Genomic DNA, 22,511 nt, shown 5'->3' on the forward strand with positions numbered 1-22,511 from the left:
AGAAATATAAAAAAATGAAGAGAGGATGAGGAGGAAAAAAACAGGGGAACATCTGGATTGGCCTAAATTTTTTTTTACTTGGGAAGCAAATTGTAACTGATGTAACAGATGGTAGTTAAACACTGTAAGTGTGCATTCTGGTAAATAGTGAAAAACTAGTACAGCAGAAAGACAGATTTATGAACTACACTGGAACTGGACAGTAGCTGTAACTAGTAAATGCTTTTTTATGGAGCATAAATATGTGAGCTAATAAGATAATAGATAAATGCGCTTTTACTTTTGAAGATAAAGGTTTTTATGATTATTGAAAACTATAAGTCTGATTCTGATTTTGTTGTGTAATTTGAAGTAACTAGGTTAAAGTCACTTGACGTTACGGCAGTGTAAAATTTATTCAAGTGAGATCAGACTCAATCCCTGTATCACAGAGATAATATGATCATTACTGGGTTTGTTAAAGATTTTCCTTCGAATATATCAATAGAAATTGAGATTCAGGACATGTATCAGATGACAACCAGCTAAGCAACCAACTAACTCTTATCTATCAACAGGGATTGATTTCTGAGGGTACGTCTGCACTGCAATATAAACCCAGGATTAGTAGAACTCGAATTAACAGACCCTGAGCTCATTAACCTAAGGCTTGAGGATCTACATGCATTTGTAACCCCAGGTTAGGAATTGTTGAACCCTGGGGCTCCAGCATCTACACTGCATTATGTGGGTCTGAGTACAACCACCCATACCCCGGGATTCCTATTGCTCTCCCAAAATGTGGCCACTCTAGCACTTTGTTCATGGGGCAGTGTAGGAAGATTTGACTGTCTAGAGGACAAAGAAAGTTAGCTTGCGGGATTGTGGGATACTATTGGCAGACTTCAAGAGCACTTGTCCAGTCGAGCTGCATCTACACTGCAAACCAATAGAACTTGAATCCTGGGTCCTTGGTCTGAACCCTGAGTTAGGGTAATTTGTGTGTAGATGGAAGGGGGGTTAGGCTTGAGCCTGAGTTCAAACTATGGCTTACATTGCCGTGTAAACATTCCCTAAGCCACCTTGTATATCTCTTATAATAAAGGTGTTTGATCAAACATCAAGAGACAATTCAAAGGAAAAACAGAATTACTAAAAACAAAACAACAAATTCATACCCCTGAGTAAACATAGCTATACCGACCTAATCCCCGGTGTAGGCAGCACAAGGTTGATGGAAGAATTTTACCACCTCTTGGGGAGATGGGTTAACTACAGCAACAGGAGAAACTCTCCCGTTGCTGAAGTGACTGTCTACACTGAAGCACTACAGCAACGCAGCTGCAGGGCTGCAGCTGTGCTGCTGTAGCATTTTAATTGTAGACATAGCCATAGTGGAGCAGGGAATGAAATCCAGAGGACATTCATGAGTGGAGACATGGTATAAACAAATCTGGTCTTTTTGTATATTATAAAGAACAAAACAATTTGGGCTACATTTTCAATACTGTGCTTTAGCAATAGGTGGTTCTAAATGCAGTTAGTTGATAAAGTGTATTGCTACCTTCCCTCCCAGGGATTAGAAGGCCCTCTTGGACGAAAAGGACCACGGGGACCACAGGTGAGTGAGCTGAAAGTTATTAAATAATAAAGAGCACTACTTATGCTGTTCTCTGTAACATTGCTCTGTATTTATCACAGAATCCATTTTATTGCTAAACTCTGCAAAGTTTCACATTTTGACAAATAAAGTAAATCATGGTAACTATGAATTTCAGAAAAATTTTTATGGACCAAATCCTGGCACCTGCTATGTATTTGGCAAAGAGCCTAGCTAGAGCTGTGTGGCTCAGCTGGACTCCTCAACTGTAGAGCTTTGCACATACTGTGGGAGATGTTTCTCCTGTTAGACTGACCACATAGCACCTATGTAACTGCCAAATCACATAGCTAGAGTCTAAGGTGTCACCCCTCAACAACCATATATGGCAGACTCCCCAATATCCTAGGAAGATGAGTACTGCCCAGATGAATGATAGCTGGAGAGATGGAATTGGTTGAAGAGCTCAAATGCCAATATCATCATCAAATGTGCATAGTCTACTGAGGACCCATTGCATCAGCCAGAGTGACCACAGTTGATGGCAACATACTAGACATTGTAGAGTAAAGTTCCCAGGTCTGGCTCTGTCCTGAAAATCCATGAATCTCTGGGGCAGCCCCACAGGCAATGCCATGTAGGGTTAAGGCACACATGCTTTTGCACGCCGATGGAGAGTCTGAGAGCATGGTTTGCTGGCGTATTTTTGTCCATCCAGGTGACATGGCCAAAGAGCATGCAGTGCTGCTTTGAATGTAATGAGCAACTGGAGGAAGGCTAGATCTCTGAGAGATTTTGGCATTTCACACAAAGTCAAACCACTTTAGGCTCAGGATTTGGCATGGACAGCGCCTATGGTGTGTCTCTAGCTGCTCCAGTTCTGTCTGTAAGAGGTTTATGACACATATAGCAGTGCAGGCAGCACACAGGTTTGATAGATCCTGAACACTAATATGACAGTTTCAGTAGCAAGCATGATGAGTCAAAGTAAGGTCCCATCCCATTGGGAAGAAGATGCTTCTTGTGCTTGAAAAGGGACAATGGACAAGTCCTTCATGGCTGCCAATCCCCCAGTTCCAAGCTCACTTTTTTTAATTATCTGTTGTAGGAGGCCCATATCTTGCCTCTCTCTCTCTCTCTCTCTCTCTCTCTCTCAGGGTTACTGGTAACCTTGGGTTCCAGTGACTTCCACAGTCCCTCTACAGAGAAAGAGTAAGGACAGGGCTCTGGAGAGATTTGCTTAGTATGGCAGGGACCTCAGGAAGTTACTTGTGTCTCCCTAGTGGCTCCATATGCTAGAGAGATCGAATTGGTTGAGGAGCTCAAATGCCAATATCATCATCAAATGTGCATAGTCTACTGAGGACCCATTGCATCAGCCAGAGTGACCACAGTTGATGGCAACATACTAGACATTGTAGAGTAAAGTTCCCTGTGGAAAGTGCATAGAGTTTTTCCATTCCACTTCTGCACCCAGCCCAACTATTTCTAGATAGAATCATTATGAATCAGAGAGATTTAGACTTATCATAAAATGAGACAAATCAAATAGTCACCATTTCCCTACAGAAACTAAACTCTCCATGCAATGTGTGTTCAGTTAAGCATCCTTTGTAAAATACCCAGCTGCTAACTGTTGCAAATTGTGCCATTTCTGAATTCTTGTAAAAATAACTTTGGAACAATTTAGTAGGAAAACAACCCTATTAGTTTTAGGTGAAGTCACAATGAACTGAATAATTTTTCCTTTCAATGTACAGTAGTCAATGTAGTTTTTAGTTCTGTGATACCCTTGTTTCAAAACTAATGTTGGATATTGTTAATATTATAGTACATTATATTAATGAATTATATTATATTTATATTATAGTATATTATGGTGTATATTCAGTTTGTTTGGAAGACTTCTGATGCAAAAAATTGCTGGAAAATAAAAACAGATCAATGTTATGCTAAAATAGAGGATTAATCCAATATGCTCAGCCATTTATTGTAACTATGAACCGTGGCAACTAAATAATTACTAATGGGAATACAGTACCTTCAGTGACCAAAAGGAACATGCCAAACAATAAACTGGATAGTGATTGATCTCATTTACAGAAAATTACAGTATTAGATTCCCTGACATCCTGCCTGATGCACATTTACTACTACACACACATTTCTTCATCTCACTTCTTGGTAATCTATTTTTCACCAAGACAAATACATCAAAAAGAGTGATGTGATTTCCAAAACTTCTGTTAGGAATTCTTTTCAATGTTTGTGTTCTCATAGGCTTAAACATTATTTTGTTTTTTTTTATGTAAAGTCCCTCATTTATTAACAGAATAGAGTAGAATTTGTTTTTATTTAAACACACAACAATTTGATTAAAACCATTTAAGGTTGTTAGTGGCAAATAATAACCAACTCAGAATGACAAACCCCAGGAAATACAGAATAAAGGCATAAATTTACATACATACAAACACACACACTGTCACCAGCCTTACCTGAACAATTCAGCTAGTCTCAACCTCAATCAGAAAGGAGACACAGACAACGTTAGCTATACCGCTTGTTCCCATGGGAGGATTCTTTGCTAGGTTGTGTGATTTGATAATTTGCCTTTTAGAATTGTAACTGTTTTGTGGTTTTGTTGATGGTTATGATGGTTTTTTTAATGATTTGTGAACTGTATTTTTTTGTGATTATTTAGGAATACTGGTGTGTTGTTGCATGGTTTGTAGAGCAATTGGTGTGGTTTATTAGGCAAGGGAGAGATACAATAAATTGATATTTTTGCCAAGCCTGCCACAGAGGGTGCAAAATCAGAGAAACTGAGCATTTTGGATTCTTGCCAGTTCTTTTTCTTTTTACCAGCATAAAAAGTATTTCCCAAACTTTCTACTGTAATAAAAAGCAGTTTTCATGGTTGAAACCTCTTTATTGCTCATGAGTGTCTCTGCCCATCCAACAGCAAAACTCCATGAGGCCTCATAGGGTATGTCTACACAGCATAGAAAAACCTGCAGCTGGTCTGTGCCAGCTGACTTGGGCTCATGGGGCTTGGGCTGTGGGGCTGTTTCATTGCTGTGTAGACTTCCAGGCTTGGGCTGGAGCCCAAGCTCTGGGAACCTCTCACCACACAGGGTCTTAGAGCCTGGGCTACACGCCAAGCCCGTAAGTCTGCACAGCCATGAAACAACCCCACGAGCCCATCAGCTGACACGGGCCAGCCACAAGTTTTTCTTTGTTGTGTAGACATACCTATAGACAGAGACACAAAGACCTGGTGATCAGCTCTGCTGCTGGGAGCTGCAATGAAGTGCACTGCACAACCTCATTATGTGCAACCTGCCAAATGGGCCTTGGACTCCCAGTAGCTGACTATGGAGATAGAGATCTACTTTGGGTGTCAAGGAGAGTTTTAAGGGCTGAATGCATAGGATGTATAACAGTCTTCCACATTTTTGCTGTTTCTCACAGTCACTCATCAATCTACACCCAGCAGCCTGACCACCCATTTGCGATATGGACACACTCATACCCCACGCCTTTGTGTAAGTGCTGCAGACTGGGTACTTACATACGGCTCACAGAGGTCAGAGGATTGTCTTCCTTGTGTCTGAGAACACAACTGTGGCCACAGTAACAACTAGTTCTAAAAGTATCTTGCAGAATGCAGTGTTTTACAGAAAATCAAAATAAACCACAGCTCAACGGTAGATAGCTGGCCTCACAGAAGTGGTTTCTTACCGGACTTGAATAGAGAGAGAGAAGGTGGTGGTTTAGTGAACTTGCTGGGGAAGGGACTTCCAGGCATAGGGGACAGTATAGAAGTATCACAGAGTCCAGCGCTGGAGAAAGAGAGGAACAAGAAGCTCCAAATTAAATACATGCAAATTGTATGTAGAAGTAAAATATTCTTTCGGCAAGAGCTGGTTATTATTATTAATGTGTATTATGGTAGCACCTCGAGGCCAGGGCTCTGTTGTGCTTGCCACTGTACAAATGTATAACAAAGACAGCTCTAGCCCCAAAGATATTTTACTGTATTGTGTTCAAGACAACATTCAAAAGAAACGTACGTATCTTCGAAGAAAACTAATTCTATGGTATTTATCCTGGTATAGGGAATCAGTGGACCTCCAGGCGAGCCAGGTCCAAAAGGTATTCAAGGAAATAAGGTAAGATATAGGTCTGTCTGTGTGGAATATGGAGTGTGTGCAAGATAAGCTCTAGCAGAGTGCTAGATTACAGTTTTGTCACTGTGATGTCATGAGTTTCTTGACACTGGTATGCTTAGCATGAGAATAATGTACAGTAGGGCAGCGTCACCAGGTAGTAAATCTTAGCGTTACTGACAAGGCTCTCTGGTTCTAAATTCGTTCAGGCAGTTTGCTACAAAATTACTTTTTAGGCTGAAATATTTTGTGCTTGAATATTGTTGAAGTTGTTTGATATGTTTCTGTTTTGCTGTTAGGAAATATTCAGATGTGAAAGATCTCTTAACAAGAGTTGAGTATTTATTTGATGCTTTGTGTTCTGAGGACTGAAAAATGGAATTAAAAAACATTAGACAAGGATTTGGTCCTGAATGAATACCAAGGCCTTTGACATATTGAAGATAGATTGTTCAAAATAATGAGTTGTTGTAACCCGAGCGAGTTAGAATTCATTGGCCCAAGTATCTGAGGAATGTAGGCATTCTTCCTGTTCACAAATTATTAGCAAATTGATTTATGCAAATATATTTGTTCTACTCATAAAATTTCCATTATCTTCAATGAGTCTTGTACAGTTAAATCCTCAAACATCTCTTTCAAAATATAGGGGCTGAAGTTAACACCTGCAAGTTATCCATTTTACAGCAGAACTATGGGTAGCCTAAAGAATGAAATACCATTTTTAGGTTCCATTAGAATTGGGTCTACAATTTGGGATATATTCATGTTTTGTTCCTGAGGCAACAAGTCCAGTTGAAGACACAAAGGAACAGCTTTATATGTGGAAAATATTTATGATATAAATTATACTGGAATCTTGGTCTGATAATTTTTTTCCTTTCTTGACAAATGCTTTTCTTGTTCTTTTTTATCCATCTTTCATGCAAAACACAATTAAGGAAGCCCATAGTGGATTATTTCAGCAGGAAAAAAAAGGTTCTGAAAGAAACTATTCATGCATGTGGCGAAATAGCCATGTCTCTACTAATCCTGATTTAAGCCGTGCAAAAGTTAGAAGTCTTGGCTTCTTTCTGTAATTTCACATTGACAGTGCATGGACTGTATTACCAGCTAATCTTATTGTATAGTACATTTACTTCTTCTGAACTGTATTGGTGCTTTCCTCTTAGTTTATATGTGTGTGTCAGAGCCAGCTCCAGGCACCAGCCCAGCAAGCAGGTGCTTGGGGAGGCCAAAACCCTGGAGCTGGCCCTGGTGCCTGCCCAGCCTCTTCTCCCCACAGACCAAGGAGATCCACCACCTCTGATGTGCTCCAGATAGGGCCGTGTATGCTGCATGGAGCCAGCATGCTCAGCTGGGCAGTTGCTATGTGAGCTCTCCACACTGAGCAAAGAGGAAAAGCTAGTTCAAAACTTCCTGGGGCTTTAACAGCGGAGGGGCGTTCACCTGTGTACTTGGCAACAGGACAGCGGAGTTCAAAACGATATGAGCGCAGTCATGGTGGGCATTGTGGGATATCTCTTGGACTCCACTTAGGGAGATGTAAGCAACATAGTGTCTAGACTGACACTATGTCACTCTAACTATGTCATCCTAAGCTCTACATCTCTCGCGGAGGTGGTTTTATTATGTGGGTATAGCAGGCAAGTTAAAGTAGTGGGAGGAGCATTGCAATGTGTACACCTCCATAGTTAGGTCAGCATAAGCTGCCATATGTCAGCAAAACTGTGTAGTGTAGACATAGCCTTATTCAACAAGCATTTTAAATATTGTTTGAACTACTTTAAAAATATTTTTAAAACCTTTTTAGTTTTACTAATTTGCTAAATAAAATACAATAAAGGGTATTGTTCTTTTTTTAATTTTAGTATTCTTAAAAAAGGCCACTAGATAGGATTAAGTACATACCACTGAACAAGGATAAGGGTCTGAGAAACCAAAAAAGAAAGGAAATCCAAAAGCTGTCCTGATCTCAACACACTGACCCAAATTAACTATTGGGGTAGGCAGCTGCAGCCACTGAGGTCAATGCACCTTGTTACCACAGTATGTATTGTATCAAACATCAGGTACATTCATATTCAGAGACCCTGGCAATATCAAGTAATGTTAGAGTAGATTAAGACTCTATTAGTGTATATATTGGGTTTATCACCAAGGCAGCTGAACAAAATATTTGTCTTAATGTTGAGTTTATTTGGTTTAAATTAAATCCTAATGATGTTTTAAGCCAGTGATTTTAGTATTTGTTAGATAACACATCAGAACTAATTGTCTACAGATCTCATTTTTGTTAGTGAAACCTACCTTAACTGGATTAGAATCACACTAAGAACACTTGAGAATCAGATACTGACTAAGATTTACGAAGGAGCTATAATACACAGTCAGCAGTGTGGGGAGATATTAAGCTCAACAGTTAAGGCATAAATACTTCCTAATCCCCAAAAGAAAGAGCGAAGGACTGAGCAACACACATCAAGTTACCAAATAAGGCCAACAACCAAGGAACCAGCATAAAAAACAACCACAATTTGGAGTGTATGTTTGCAAAGGAAATCCTGTGGTCTCATTATTCTCAGAATGGTTAGATTTATGCAGTGACATCCTGACCCCAGTGATGTCAATGACAAAACTCCCAGTGACTTCAATGGGACTGGGACTTCACCCATGACATCTATTAATTTTGGAACTCATTTCCTTAGATCAGAAATGTTCTTTGTAAGTAAATATGTATTTTCCCATCTGTAATGACACTAGGGGGACATATTGTGGGGAATATTATCAAAATACCATAAACACTTTGTTGCCTCTTAACTTCTTTTGTTTCTTTAGGGAGAGCCAGGTCCTAGAGGTCCTTATGGTCCCATTGGACTCCCTGGTGTTGGACTTCAAGGACCTAAGGTAATCATCAATAATACAGGTTTCAGAGTAGCAGCCGTGTTAATCTGTATCCACAAAAAGAACAGGAGTACTTGTGGCACCTTAGAGACTAATGTTCTCTGTATGTTTATATATCTTCTTACTATTTGTTCCATTCTATGCATCTGATGAAGTGGGCTGTAGCCCATGAAAGCTTGTGCTCAAATAAATTTTAGTCTCTAAGGTGCCATCGGTAATACAATATGTTTCCTATCATGATGCAGTCTCTATGTGAATCCTTTGTAGTATATTTTAATGAAAGTTAGCTTGAGTCTACTGCCATAACAAGTGAGTTATTATTTGAAACTGAAGAGTATATAACTTTAGAAGTTTACACACTTGCATAGGATGGAGGTAGCTGAGTTGCCTTTCAGTCATCCCAAAGCCTGATTATAATCTCACCTACAGCAGTGAAAACACTGGTCTACAATTTTTGAGAAGTCGTCTGCTTCAGAGATAAAATGTGCTATTTATTATGTATTTTGACGTGCTGAATTCAAATATGACAATTAAAACAACTGATTGGCTATTGTTTCTAAGATATTTAAGTTTTTACATTTTATGTCTATGTATATTGTGTAGATAGTAGAGTTTTAATCATAAATTGTAAACCTAGGTCTTTTCATGTGTTTATGGTTGCTTTACATGATAATATTTCACCTGTCCTGTTTATGTAACACTTTAAAAATCAGCAAAAGGGTTATATAACTAAAATTTATTATGAAACAAAAGGCAAAAAACTATTATGTACATAGTTTAGTCCTATTCAGTGTCTACTCGTCGCTTCTTGGCTTGTCTCTTGTATTCATTAAATGGAGCATCTCTTGTCACTGTCCAGCAATAGTCTGCAAGCATTGATGGGCTCCATTTGCCCTGATAGCGTTTCTCCATTGTTGCAATGTCCTGGTGAAATCGCTCGCCGTGCTCGTTGCTCACTGCTCTGCAGTTCGGTGGAAAAAAATCTAGATGAGAGTGCAAAAAATGTATCTTTAGTGACATGTTGCAACCAAGGCTTTTGTATGCCTTGAGGAGGTTTTCCACCAACAACCTGTAGTTGTCTGCCTTGTTGTTTCCGAGAAAATTTATTGCCACTAACTTGAAGGCTTTCCATGCCGTCTTTTCCTTGCCACGCAGAGCATGGTCAAATGTATCATCTCGAAGAAGTTCATGAATCTGAGGACCAACAAAGACACCTTCCTTTATCTTAGCTTCACTTAATCTTGGAAATTTTCCACGGAGGTACTTGAAAGCTGCTTGTGTTTTGTCAATGGCCTTGACAAAGTTCTTCATCAGACCCAGCTTGATGTGTAAGGGTGGTAACAAAATCTTCCTTGATTCAACGAGTGGTGGATGCTGAACACTTTTCCTCCCAGGCTCCAATGACTGTCGGAGTGGCCAATCTTTCTTGATGTAGTGGGAATCTCTTGCACGACTATCCCATTCGCAGAGAAAACAGCAGTACTTTGTGTATCCAGTCTGCAGACCAAGCAAGAGAGCAACAACCTTCAAATCGCCACAAAGCTGCCACTGATGTTGGTCATAGTTTATGCACCTCAAAAGTTGTTTCATGTTGTCATAGGTTTCCTTCATATGGACTGCATGACCAACTGGAATTGATGACAAAACATTGCCATTATGCAGTAAAACAGCTTTAAGACTCGTCTTCGATGAATCAATGAACAGTCTCCACTCATCTGGATCGTGAACGATGTTGAGGGCTGCCATCACACCATCGATGTTGTTGCAGGCTACAAGATCACCTTCCATGAAGAAGAATGGGACAAGATCCTTTTGACAGTCACGGAACATGGAAACCCTAATATCGCCTGCCAGGAGATTCCACTGCTGTAGTCTGGAGCCCAACAGCTTTGCCTTACTCTTGGGTAGTTCCAAGGTCATTCAGTTCACCTTGTGTTATGAGGTGTGGTTCAGAGGAGGAGGATGGGAGAAAATGTGGGTCCTGTGACATTGATGGTTCAGGACCAGAAGTTTCATCCTCTTCCTCTTCCTTGTCTGACTCAAGTGAGAATAATTCTGGTGCATCAGGAACCGGCAGTCCTTCTCCGTGGGGTACTGGGCGTATAGCTGATGGAATGTTTGGATAATGCACAGTCCACTTTTTCTTCTTTGACACACCTTTCCCAACTGGAGGCACCATGCAGAAGTAACAATTGCTGGTATGATCTGTTGGCTCTCTCCAAATCATTGGCACTACAAAAGGCATAGATTTCCTTTTCCTGTTCAACCACTGGCGAAGAATTGTTGCACAAGTGTTGCAGCCTATGTGTGGGGCCCACCTCTTGTCCTGATCTCCAATTTTGCAGCCAAAATAAAGGTGATAGGCTTTCTTAACCATAGTGGTTATACTGCGCTTTTGTGATGCAAAAGTCACTTCACCACAAACATAGCAGAAGTTATCTGCACTGTTCACACAAGTACGAGGCATCTCTGCTCACTTTGGCTAAACAGAAATGTGTCCCTTTGCAAAATCAAACACTGACAAATAAGAGCGCACGACACTGTATGATTTCTAGAGCTGATATAGGGCAATTTGTTCAGCAGAGTGATGTAAGCTTCGTTATTATTGCATCATCCATGACTTCTAGGAATAACATGATGCAATTCATATCATGTATGACGCAATACCAGCTTCAGATTGCATCATTCATTGTTTTGCCTAAAAAGCAAGTACTGTCCAAACCCAGTCGTAGATTTATTCATAGATCCAGTCAAAGACATATTTTAGTCATTTCTGGTTTAAATTGAGATCCCTTCCCTTTATAACTCACTTATCCTCCGCTATTCCCAAGTCAAGGGTCGTATATACTGACCCAATAGCATATCTTGAAAACTAGAGCCAATCAACAATTTTAAGCATCATTTTCGTTCTCAGTGACCCAGAATTAGTAAAGTTTGACTACATTTATTTCAGAAGCATTTTGGCTGTAGAGCAGTGAAATCAGAAGTAACTACTGAAATCAGTAAAGGTGAGATCAGTTTCATGGCTGAAGTACACATGGTCTGCCTCCAGTCCTGCACCATTATGCATATTTATGTAAAGTGTATAAATATACCTTGGTTGCTTTTACACACAATATATATGGCCAGAGACAAGGGAACTAAAAACTTCTTGGAGAATAAATGACTGATTTCTCCCATATTTCTTAGTTGGGAGATGGAGATTCCCTGCTATTTTCTCTCATGCACCAATTCATGCCTGCATCTTGTTTGAGTCAAAGATTACTTCTGGTGCTAATTCTTCAAAAATTGCTTTAGGCCACGTATCTTCTGTACTGTACGGACAAAGGGCCAATGCCTAGAACAACATACCTGTAAGGTTTTATTGCTCTTTTCCCTGCATCCATGGAACTCATGGGTGTTTTCCGTGCTGTGGAACAGTGCAAGATGTTGGAATACATTCAATGTGTGCTGCGTGAGGGCTACATAATCATTTTGTAATTTGCCCAGATGAAGGAGCAGAGCATTGTTGTGCTGCTTTTGCCGTAGTCCAGGAGGGAAATTGTGGATTAGGGAGTCATAGTGTCCTTCCCAAGCTCCATGATGCTCTGTAGAGGAACTACACTGCACTAGGTTTACACCCAGTGTGGCATATGCTGCCCAATGTCCTGGACTGCTATGCCAACTCTCTACTGCGTTATACAGAGTGGGGGATGCAATGGCTCTGTGGAGCCTGATACTCCCTGTGTGCTGGCTGTGATGGTACCATGTACTGGTGCATGAGTATAAGCAGGTGCCTGTTATCCCCTTACTGTGTTTCCATTGGCATGTAGGACGGGCTGCAATCTAGCCCTAAGGATAAACGAATATGACTTTTTTATGCTCCTAAATTATAGTTCATACTAACTGTTCATTAAAAGATGCTAGTGGTTTCATTTCAGTGCCACCAGGGGACATTATATGGTGCACTATACCTCACCTATGAGTAAAGAGTAAAATTTTCAAAAGTGCCCAAATGAGTTGGGAGCCTAAGTCCCACTGACTTTCAATGAAACTTCGTCTCCAGAGTGCTAAGTCCCATTTTCAAAAGTAACTTAGTCCCAGTCACTTGGGTGCTTTTGAAAGTCACACAGTAATGAAACAATAAGTAACATCTCTGAAATTCTTTCCCAATAGGGTGATAGAGGCCAGGAAGGAAGAATTGGGCCTCCAGGGCCTATTGGAATTGGTGAGCCAGGATTAACTGTAAGTGCACAGGACAGTTCTGTATAACGTGTTAGAAATTAAAAACAATACAAGACATCTAAGTGAACTTGTTTGATAGATTATGGTCATATTGACTGGCCCACTCTGTACCTGCTGCTGCGACAATGAAAGAGAGTGGATGTGTTAGTTACTGTTGCAATAACAACTGCACGTAGCAGAGCTGAGCCAGGAGGAAGTGCCATCTCTAAAGAATATGAAACAAAGAAAAATTTGATTGCCTAATCCCAGCTAAACAGCCTCTTAGGGCCTGATTTTCAATAAGACTCTAGATGCGAATTTGTATCTGTGCTTCTCTTCTGGTTGATGTTAAGGAGAAAAACACTTTAGAACGGTCTGAAATAAAAATATATCTTTAAAGAATCAAAAGTTGGGCCATTCCTATGTACCTGTGTGTAACTTAAGTACGTCAACACAGCTGGTCTGGAAAAGTTATTTAGATGCCACATATCTTTAAATGTTTCTGTGCCACTGTCAGTCTCGGGATCTTAGTTCCTGTTTTCAAACTAGTTCTTATATTTCTTTGGTTATAAAGAAAAAGAGAAGAAACTTGTACAATAACTCCTCACTTAAAGTTGTCCTGGTTAACGTTATTACGTTGCTGATCAGTTAGGGAACATGCTCATTTAAAGTTGTGCCATGCTCCCTTATAACATTGTTTGGCAGTCACCTGCTTTGTCCACTGCTTGAAGGAAGAGCAGCCCGTTGCAGCTAGCTGGTAGGGGCTTGGAACCAGGGTGGACCGGCAGCCTGCCTATCAGCTCCTCGTTCCTCTAAGTTCCCTGTGCGGCAGCTGACCAGCAGGCTATCAATTGCCGGGCAGTTCAGCTGTCCCTCCCCCCACTGCCGTGTGCTGCTCCTGTCCTCTCCCTTGAAACTGCTCCCCAGAGCCTTCTGCTTGCTGTGCAGGGGGGTGGCAGAGAGGGGGGCTAATGTCAGGGTGTCCCCCTCCCCCCTGCTCCTGTACCCCACTTACCTCATCTTCCATAGAGTTGGGGGACACACGACAGGGCTCAGGACAGAGGGAGCTGCTGGGCAGCAGCTGCCATCTCAGCTTGCTGATCTGCTTAAAAAGGCAGTGTACTTAGAGTGGGGTCAGTATACTTAAAGGACTAATGTGCATCTCTCCCTCACACACACGGTGTGTGTCTCTGTCTCTGTCTGCCATGCTGTCTCCCCTCCCTCCATTTGTGCTGCCTTGTAGAGTGTGAGGCTACATTAACAACGAGTTAACCCTTGAGGGCTCCGCCAATTGCTAGTTCATCATTTAGCAGCAAGGCATTTCCTGGGAAATATCCCACCCTCTGACTTCACCACCTCAACCAAACTTCACAATCATCATCGCTGTGTACCAGTATTAAATTGTCTGTTTAAAACTTATACTGTGTGTACAAAAGTAAGAGGGAATAGCCAGCATGGATTTGTAAAGAACAAATCATGTCAAACCAATCTGATAGCTTTCTTTGATAGGATAACGAGTCTTGTGGATAAGGGAGAAGTGGTGGATGTGGTATACCTAGACTTTAGTAAGGCATTTGATATGATCTCGCATGATATTCTTATCAATAAACTAAGCAAACACAACTTAGATGGGGCTACTATAAGGTGGGTGCATAACTGGCTGGATAACCATACTCGCAGAGTAGTTATTAATGGTTCACAATCCTGCTGGAAAGGTATAACAAGTGGGGTTCTGCAGGGGTCTGTTTTGGGATCGGCTCTGTTCAATATCTTCATCAACTACTTAGATATTGGCATAGAAAGTACGCTTATTAAGTTTGCAGACGATACCAAACTGGGAGGGATTGCAACTGCTTTGGAGGATAGGGTCATAATTCAAAATGATTTGGACAAATTGGAGAAATGGTCTGAAGTAAACAGGATGAAGTTTAATAAAGACAAATGCAAAGTGCTCCACTTAGGAAGGAACAGTCAGTTTCACACATACAGAATGGGAAGAGACTGTCTAGGAAGGAGTACAGCAGAAAGGGATCTAGGGGTTATAGTGGACCACAAGCTAAATATGAGTCAAGAGTGTGATGGTGTTGCAAAAAAAGCAAACATGATTCAGGGATGCATTAACAGGTGTGTTGTGAGCAAGACACGAAAAGTCATTCTTCCGCTTTACTCTGCACTGGTTAGGCCTCAACTGGAGTATTGTGTCCAGTTCTGGGCACTGCATTTCAAGAAAGACGTGGAGAAATTGGAGAGGGTCCAGAGAAGAGCAACACGAATGATTAAAGGTCTAGAGAACATGACCTATGAAGGAAGGCTGAAAGAATTGGATTTGGAGAGGGGACATGATAGCAGTTTTCAGGTATCTGGGCGTCATAAGGAGGAGGGAGAAAACTTGTTCATCTTAGCCTCTAAGGATAGAACAAGAAGCAATGGGCTTAAACTGCAGCAAGGGAGGTTTAGGTTGGACATTAGGAAAAAGTTCCTAACTGTCAGGGTGGTTAAACACTGGAATAAATTGCGTAGGGAGGTTGTGGAATCTCCTTCTCTGGAGATATTTAAGAGTAGGTTAGATAAATGAATTCTAGGGAAGAGAAAAGAATGCTACAAATAGAAAGTTACTTCAGTGTTTGAGGCAAAATTGGCTATTCTTTTTAAGAGCAGCCTCTGAATTTCTATGCTTTGCCATTTCTTTTTGATCATTTTATCATTCCACCATTTCTCCAGTAATGAGTTATTAGCTCTCTGTTGGAAATCATGCACTTCAGCTTGGCTTTGTCATACGTTTTACTCATATAAGAGTATGGACTCTTACTTTACACATACAATCAAAAATTATTTTTAATTTAAATCATCACACTCTCACATTTGGATTTTGTAGAGAATTTTTTCCAAACAAAGCAGAATAAGTAATTGCCATCTTGCTGCATTTCTAGAATCCTAATGATAGTACACATATAGCAATATAGCTTGGTATTATGGATCAGTAGATGTTACCACACACATTTTAATTATGGGAAATAACTTTGAACTCTCTCAGATACTATTGACATGCTAACTCTATAATTGTGACCACTGTATCTTACTCAGAGATGATAATTCCTGTATTGACCTAAAAATGATGCTATAACATCATTTGATTAATGACTCCATGGACACGTTCAAGAATAATAACTCTCTTCCCCTTTGCCTTCTCACAGAGTAGTTCTTCTGGGGAAAACATAAAAACCTTTCTTTCAGTAACTTGGAATGAAAAATATTGCAGTGGCAATTATGAAATATGACCAATAATACAAACTAAATATTGTGGAAAATCTTTGTAAACTTCTCTTAATCACAGAAATGTAGAGCTGGATGTGAACTTGAGATGTCATTAAAAGTCCAGCCCTCTGCACTGAGGCAGGACCAAGTAAACCTAGACCATCCCTGACAGGTGTTTGTCCAACCTTTTCTTAAAAACCTCGAATGATGGGGATTCCAGAACCTCCCTGGAAGCCTATCCCAGAGCTTAACTACCCTTATAGTTAGAAAGTTTTTCCTAATATCTAATCTAAATTGTTCTTGCTCCATATTAAGCCTATTACTTCTTGGCCTTCCTGTTGTGTTCTACACTACCTTCAGTAGACATGAAGAACAGTTTATTGCCCTCCTCTTCATAACAACCTTTTATGTACTTGAAAACTGTTATGTCCCCCCTCAGGGTTCTCTTCTCCAGAATAAAGAAACCCAATTTTTCAAGTAGGCTGTTGCAGAATTTCTTGTAGCCCTTGTAGTTCTCAGTTCCATGACAGATGGGATGGTATTTGTGTACCTGAAATAGCATCAATAAGGAAATGTTTAATTGCACATGCGGTCTGAAGCTGTTCTTTTTTTTTTTTTTTTTAACATCAGGGGCCTCGTGGTCCTGAGGGTGTACAAGGTGAAAGAGGTCCCCCAGGAGAAGGCATTCCAGGCCAGAAGGTAAATGTTACACTGAAATTCTTAAATATGGTGATTGTGGTTTTCAAAAAGTGCCTAAGTGATTTAGGAAAACAATACTGAAAACCAGTCAGTGGGACATATGCTCCAAGACATTTTAGGTGCTTCTTGAATATTTCACTTTCTCTTAAAAAGATTAAGAGTCCTACCAAAAGAAATGTCACCCTTGCCAAAATACAGTAATAAATTACTGACCCACTTAGTGCTGAAGACTGTGTTAATAAGAGGTCTTATCATGGTAGCATTGGTAGGTTAAAAAAGTATCTTTTGAAAAGCTCTTTATGTAAAATATAACCCATACAGCTGCTTAGTACTGGAGGGAACCATTCAGAAGGCAGTTTGATTCTTCTTGCCACTCTGGGAAATGCTGACAAGGATTATACGATTGTGACTCTAGGCACCTCTGTATTCATACTCTACACACTATTGCAATAATATTTGTACAAAACATGCCTTGTGAGATATCATATACAAGCTAATAATGTGCTGGTTATTAATAGCATTGTAAAATACATGTATTTATGTTATATGTGGAGTTATGCATTCTTTCTATCTGATGTTATTAAAATGTATTTGAACCAGACAAATCTGGGCTGTGGGTAAGCAGTTTTTTCCAGATAACGGAAAGGCTGATGTCTTCATCCAGGCACAAACACAGATACTTGGCAATCACAGTCAATTGGCATATCAGAAGCTGCAGTGACAGATCAATTTGAACTGTAGAAAGCACCAGTGGGGAAGAAACTAGCATGGAACCTTCTCCATCAGACTCCATGGCACCTTTCTTCACAGCAGCAGAGCATTTTAAGGCACTCAGGTTTACAGGTTAAGCAGTGACACAACATCTCACTGGTCTGAATAGCACTCCAGAATGTGACAATGAGTCTGTATGGACATGTACCTCATTATAGCATATCATCAACATCTTAAAATAAAATATATGACTCAGGGCCGCTTAGAGAGGGGGGCAAGTGGAGCAATTTGCCCCAGGCCCCGGGCTCCACAGGGGCCCCCACAAGAATGGCTGAGGCTCCTTCCCCAACCCCACCTGACCCCATCTCTGCCCCTCTCCTGGAGCCTCAGCACATCCAGCAGCGTCCCTAGACAGCTGCACTGTGGCTCCGGCGGGGCCACTGAGCTCCTCCCTGCTCAGAGCCACGTGGTAAGGGGGCGGGGCTGCGAGCTGCAGGCTGAGTTCAGCTCCATCCGCTCGGCGTGGAGCTCGCAGCCCCGCCACCTTACCACAAGGCTCTGAGTGGGGTGGAGCTCAGGAGCCATGCCGGAGCCACGCTGCAGCTGTCGAGGGATGCTCCTGGATGGGCTGAGGCTCTGGGTGAGGGGGGAACTGGGGGTGAGGGGCCGGGGCCAGGGGATTGGATAAGGGGCAGGGAGTCCCGGGGACAGTCAGGGGACAGGGAGGGGGCAGAGGTTGGAGGTGGTGGTCAGGGGACAGGGAATGGGGGGGGTTGGATTGTGGGCATTCTGAGGGTCTGTCAGGACTCAGCGGGGGAGGGGTGGATAGGGGTCAGGGCAGTCAGGGGACAGGGAGCAGGGGTGGGGTCTCTGGGTGAGGGGACAAGGAGCAGGATGGATCGGGGATTCTGAGGGGGGTGGGCAGTCGGGGAGCAGGAAGTGGGTGGGGGTCGGATGGGGGCAGGGCCAGGTTGTTTGGGAGGCACAACCTTCCCTACCCTAAAGCTCATTCAGCAGTTTGAGGCTTGCAGAAGAGCCAAGCTGTTAACTTTTCCATTAGGGCAACCATCCCTTTCACTTCTCAAATGCCAAATTATAGTCTATATATTTCAGTGCCATAGGGAGATTCATGTCAGGGGAAGGTAGCTTCATTTAAAATTAGCCACTGGGGGAGGGATCACATGAGAAGAGCAATATCCTTCCCAACCCTACCAAGGGAGACCCCCCTCCCATGCATTCCCTGAAGCTTCAGAGGGGTTAATTCAGTGGTTCTCAAACTTTTGTACTGGCGACCCTTTTCACATAGCAAACCTCTGAGTGTGACCCCCCCCCTTATAAATTAAAAACACTTTTTTATATATTTAACACTATTATAAATGCTGGAGACAAAGCGGGGTTTGAAGTGGAGGCTGACAGCTCGCGACCCCCAGTAATAACCTCATGACCCCCTGAGGGGTCCCGACCCCCAGTTTGAGAACCCCTGGGTTAATTTAATTTTAGCACCCTGTGTCCATTCACATGCATGTGCTATTTTGAGCATTTCAGTTTTCACAACATCGGCTCATCCCAGATTCTGGAACAAGCTCAAATGCTCAGTTTGTGGAGTATGTACATAAGCTATACTAAAGACAAACCCACAGTAACCGTCTCCAGTTTGTGAGGGACCCCATGGAACCAGTCTCTAGGAAACAGATAAATGCATGGAGGTTAAGTCCATTAATGGCTATTAGCCAGGATGGGTAACGAATGGTGTCTCTAGCCTCTGTTTGTCAGAGGGTGGAGATGGATGGCAGGAGAAAGATCACTTGATCATTACCTGTTAGGTTCACTCCCTCTGAAGCCCTTGGCATTGGCCATTGTCGGTAGACAGGATACTGGGCTGGATGGACTTTTGGTCTGACCCAGTATGGCTGTTCTTATGTTCTAACCTAAATGAACCCAAAGTTATGGAGAAAGATATGAGCCAAGGAAGCCAGCAGAGTGTCAGACACCTGGACAAATCTCTGACTGGATGGGCTCAGGCATTTGGTCACAAGCTGAGGTGGTTCAAAAGTTTTGGATTTTTTTTAAGCAGAATTTTTTTCTTGTTTCTTTAAACAATCAAACACAGCAAGGGGCAAATATTTGGCCACACACTTCCGAAACCCCAAACCATATTCAGGTTTTGGCAGACTAATTTCACCTTGTCAATTAAAAAAAAACCACAACAAATTTTGAAGGAAAGCAGACATTGTCCATGATTTTTTTCTGCTTTTTAAAACCCCCTAGTTTTCGATCGAGAAAAAGTTTTGACGGAAAATATTTGTCCAACCCTTTTAATGAGCTTTAGTGCCTTTTAGCACTAGCTGATGCTGAGAACCAGTGGTACCTTTTCTCAAAACTGGGTTTGTGCCGAGATGCAGGTTTATTTTTCCCAGGGCCACCCGTGGGGAGGCAGCAAGTGGGGCAATTTGCACCAGGCCCCACAGGGGCCCCCACGAGAATATAGTATTGTATAGTATTGCAATTTTTTTTTATGGAAGGGGCCCCCGAAATGGCTTTGTCCCAGGCCCCCTGAATCCTCTGGGTGGCCCTGATATGAGTGTGCTGATTAATAAATAGTTTTCTGAAACTAAAACAAAACCCCAAATATTGGTGGTGGAACTTGAACTGAAATCTCACATCCCAGTCCCACATAATCCTCTTTCTGCTGTTTTGTTCAAGAAGAGCACAACAATCTCATGCTAATTGAGATATTTTATTGGTTCCACAATTCCCTGGTGCCTTCACTGCTGTACAAAGAAGATTTTCCTCCCTATAAAGGAAAAGATGTCAGACAGACACATTGTGTGCACTGGTGTTACAACAGTCCACACCAAACTGCTCAATCAAGCAAATAAAAGGAAGTTCTTCATCACACAGCGCACAGTCAACCTGCGGAACTCCTTGCCTGAGGAGGTTATGAAGGCTAGGACTATAACAGGGTTTAAAAGAGAACTAGATACATTCATGGAGGTTAAGTCCATTAATGATTATTAGCCAGGATGGATAAGGAATGGTGTCCCTAGCCTCTGTTTGTCCGAGGGTGGTGATGGATGGCAGGAGAGAGATCACTTGATCATTACCTGTTGGGTTCACTCCCTCTGGGGCACCTGGCATTAGCGACTGCTGGTTGACAGGAAACTGGGCAGCCAGAACGGCAAAGCAAAAAAACAAAACAAAACTGCAGCACGGCTGGAGCAGCAAAGCAGGGAAAACAAACAAACAAACCCTGCAGGGCGGCCAGAGCCAGGGTGCAGGGGGACTCCCTGCACTGCAGACATGCCCTGGCTAGCAGAGGGGAGGGGGGGAGAGAGGAGGGAGCAGCCAGGGCTTCAGCAGGGCGCTTGCCATGCAGCTCCGACCGCTGCGCCACCTGCCGGGCGGGCTCTGCACCGCTCCAGTCAGCAGGGAGGGAAGGACGCGAGCTGCCAGGCTTGCTGCAGACCTGGCACCGGCTGGGGCAGATGGAGCGCACAGCCCGCTCCCAGCAGGGCGCTCCCCTCCTCCGCGCCAGGGCGGCCGGAGCAGCAAACCGAAAAAAAAAAAAGCAGCCGTGCTGCCTTAGGATTGGGCAGAATGCTGCCCCCCTAGAATCTGCCGCCCCAAGCAGGAGCTTGCTCGGCTGGTGCCTGGAGCCGGCCCTGGATGGACCGTTGGTGTGACTCAGTACGGCCATTCTTATGTTCTGATGTTAAGCACATTTTGCAATGTTTAAAAGATGAAACACCCGGACTGTTCTAGTCTCCCTTTAGTTATTGCTTTCCTCCTTCTTACTCTAGCTAAACCTGAGAGTTCTTTTAAAGCCCTTTCAAGTTATACTAGTTCTAACAGAGTAAATGCAGTTTATGAACTGTTGCTAACCTACTTCCCATTGCGATAAATGACTCTTTTGATAGTATGTCTTGTTTGAAGAAACCGTTTCCATGCAGACATCGTCTATTGTGATTTTCTGTTGATTTGTGATAGAAATTTAAATGTGTGAAGTCCTAAAGCCAGTTAACTTATATCAATACAATATATTTCCAGGGTGAAAAAGGCTCAGAAGGCCCAGCAGGTCCAATTGGAATAGCAGGAGAATCAGTCAAAGGTGCTAAGGTGTGGTAAATACGATTTTTTTTTAAATCACATCTGTATGATTTATAGTTAAAGTAATGATTATTTAATCCTTTATGCGATCTAGAAATAGTATGTAAATATCTTATCGTTGGATAAGGACTGAACTATTCTATGCTGTTCTAATACTATGACCATGCCCCTGGCTAAGTCTATTGATTGATGACACATGGGGCTCAGGCCTCAGCTGCAGCCAGGCTGCGCTCTGTGCAGTTGGGAGTGAGGGGGAAGAAGTTGGCAAAGGTGACTGTACCCTACATTTAAGCTCCCAAATCCTGGGGCTTGGCCAGCTTCTGGTGCTATTCAGGGCACCTTTCCATCATAGCGTGCAAGGGGCATTTCTGTCAGCCAGGGATCGCTGGAGCAAAGCCCCTTGTTTTGACCATGCCCCCAACCTCTGTGCAAGGAATTAGAATGCAAAGTCTGCATTGTCAGCCCTGTGTCACTTGGGAATCTCCAGGAGACTGGTTAAGATGCTTTACTGCCCCGTTGCAACGCAAATAGACCATATCCATGATTTTCCAAAATGTGTGCTGAAAATGGGGTCATCTACCAGCAATCAATGGGACTCATCCTTTCAAAAATAAGGCCACTTTTTAGCATCCAAATGTGTATTGAAGAGCCTATCTTTAAGCACTCTATTTGGAAAATGGCCTCAGAATCGGGTGTATGGTATTAATTAGTCTGCAGACACTGAATTCATCTCCATCTGCTAGCAAAATAAATTCAGCCAAAAGCCAGACAATAAATTCTCTTAATTCCTGAGAGATCTCAGTGAGAGACACTGAAATCACATTGTGGCTACATTACCACCACATGCCATAGGTTGTCATGGTGCTCTACATAACATACTA

At 42.2% G+C, this 22,511-nt stretch overlaps 1 protein-coding gene across 5 annotated transcripts in view; it reads left to right on the forward strand.

Annotated features, from left to right (window-relative positions):
* The window catches only part of COL28A1 (collagen type XXVIII alpha 1 chain), a 120,507-nt gene that overhangs the window by 17,725 nt on the left and 80,271 nt on the right, over positions 1 to 22,511 (forward strand). For all 5 annotated transcript variants that reach the window (XM_045006860.1, XM_045006862.1, XM_045006859.1 and 2 more), the window contains 6 exons: positions 1,556 to 1,600; positions 5,701 to 5,754; positions 8,590 to 8,658; positions 12,811 to 12,879; positions 16,744 to 16,812; positions 21,571 to 21,639. In XM_045006860.1, coding sequence (XP_044862795.1) covers positions 1,556 to 1,600; positions 5,701 to 5,754; positions 8,590 to 8,658; positions 12,811 to 12,879; positions 16,744 to 16,812; positions 21,571 to 21,639 — 375 coding nt within the window. The remainder of the gene's footprint in view (positions 1 to 1,555; positions 1,601 to 5,700; positions 5,755 to 8,589; positions 8,659 to 12,810; positions 12,880 to 16,743; positions 16,813 to 21,570; positions 21,640 to 22,511) is intronic.

Source organism: Mauremys mutica, chromosome 2 (genome assembly GCF_020497125.1).
Source record: "Mauremys mutica isolate MM-2020 ecotype Southern chromosome 2, ASM2049712v1, whole genome shotgun sequence".
Lineage (NCBI taxonomy): Eukaryota > Metazoa > Chordata > Testudines > Geoemydidae > Mauremys > Mauremys mutica.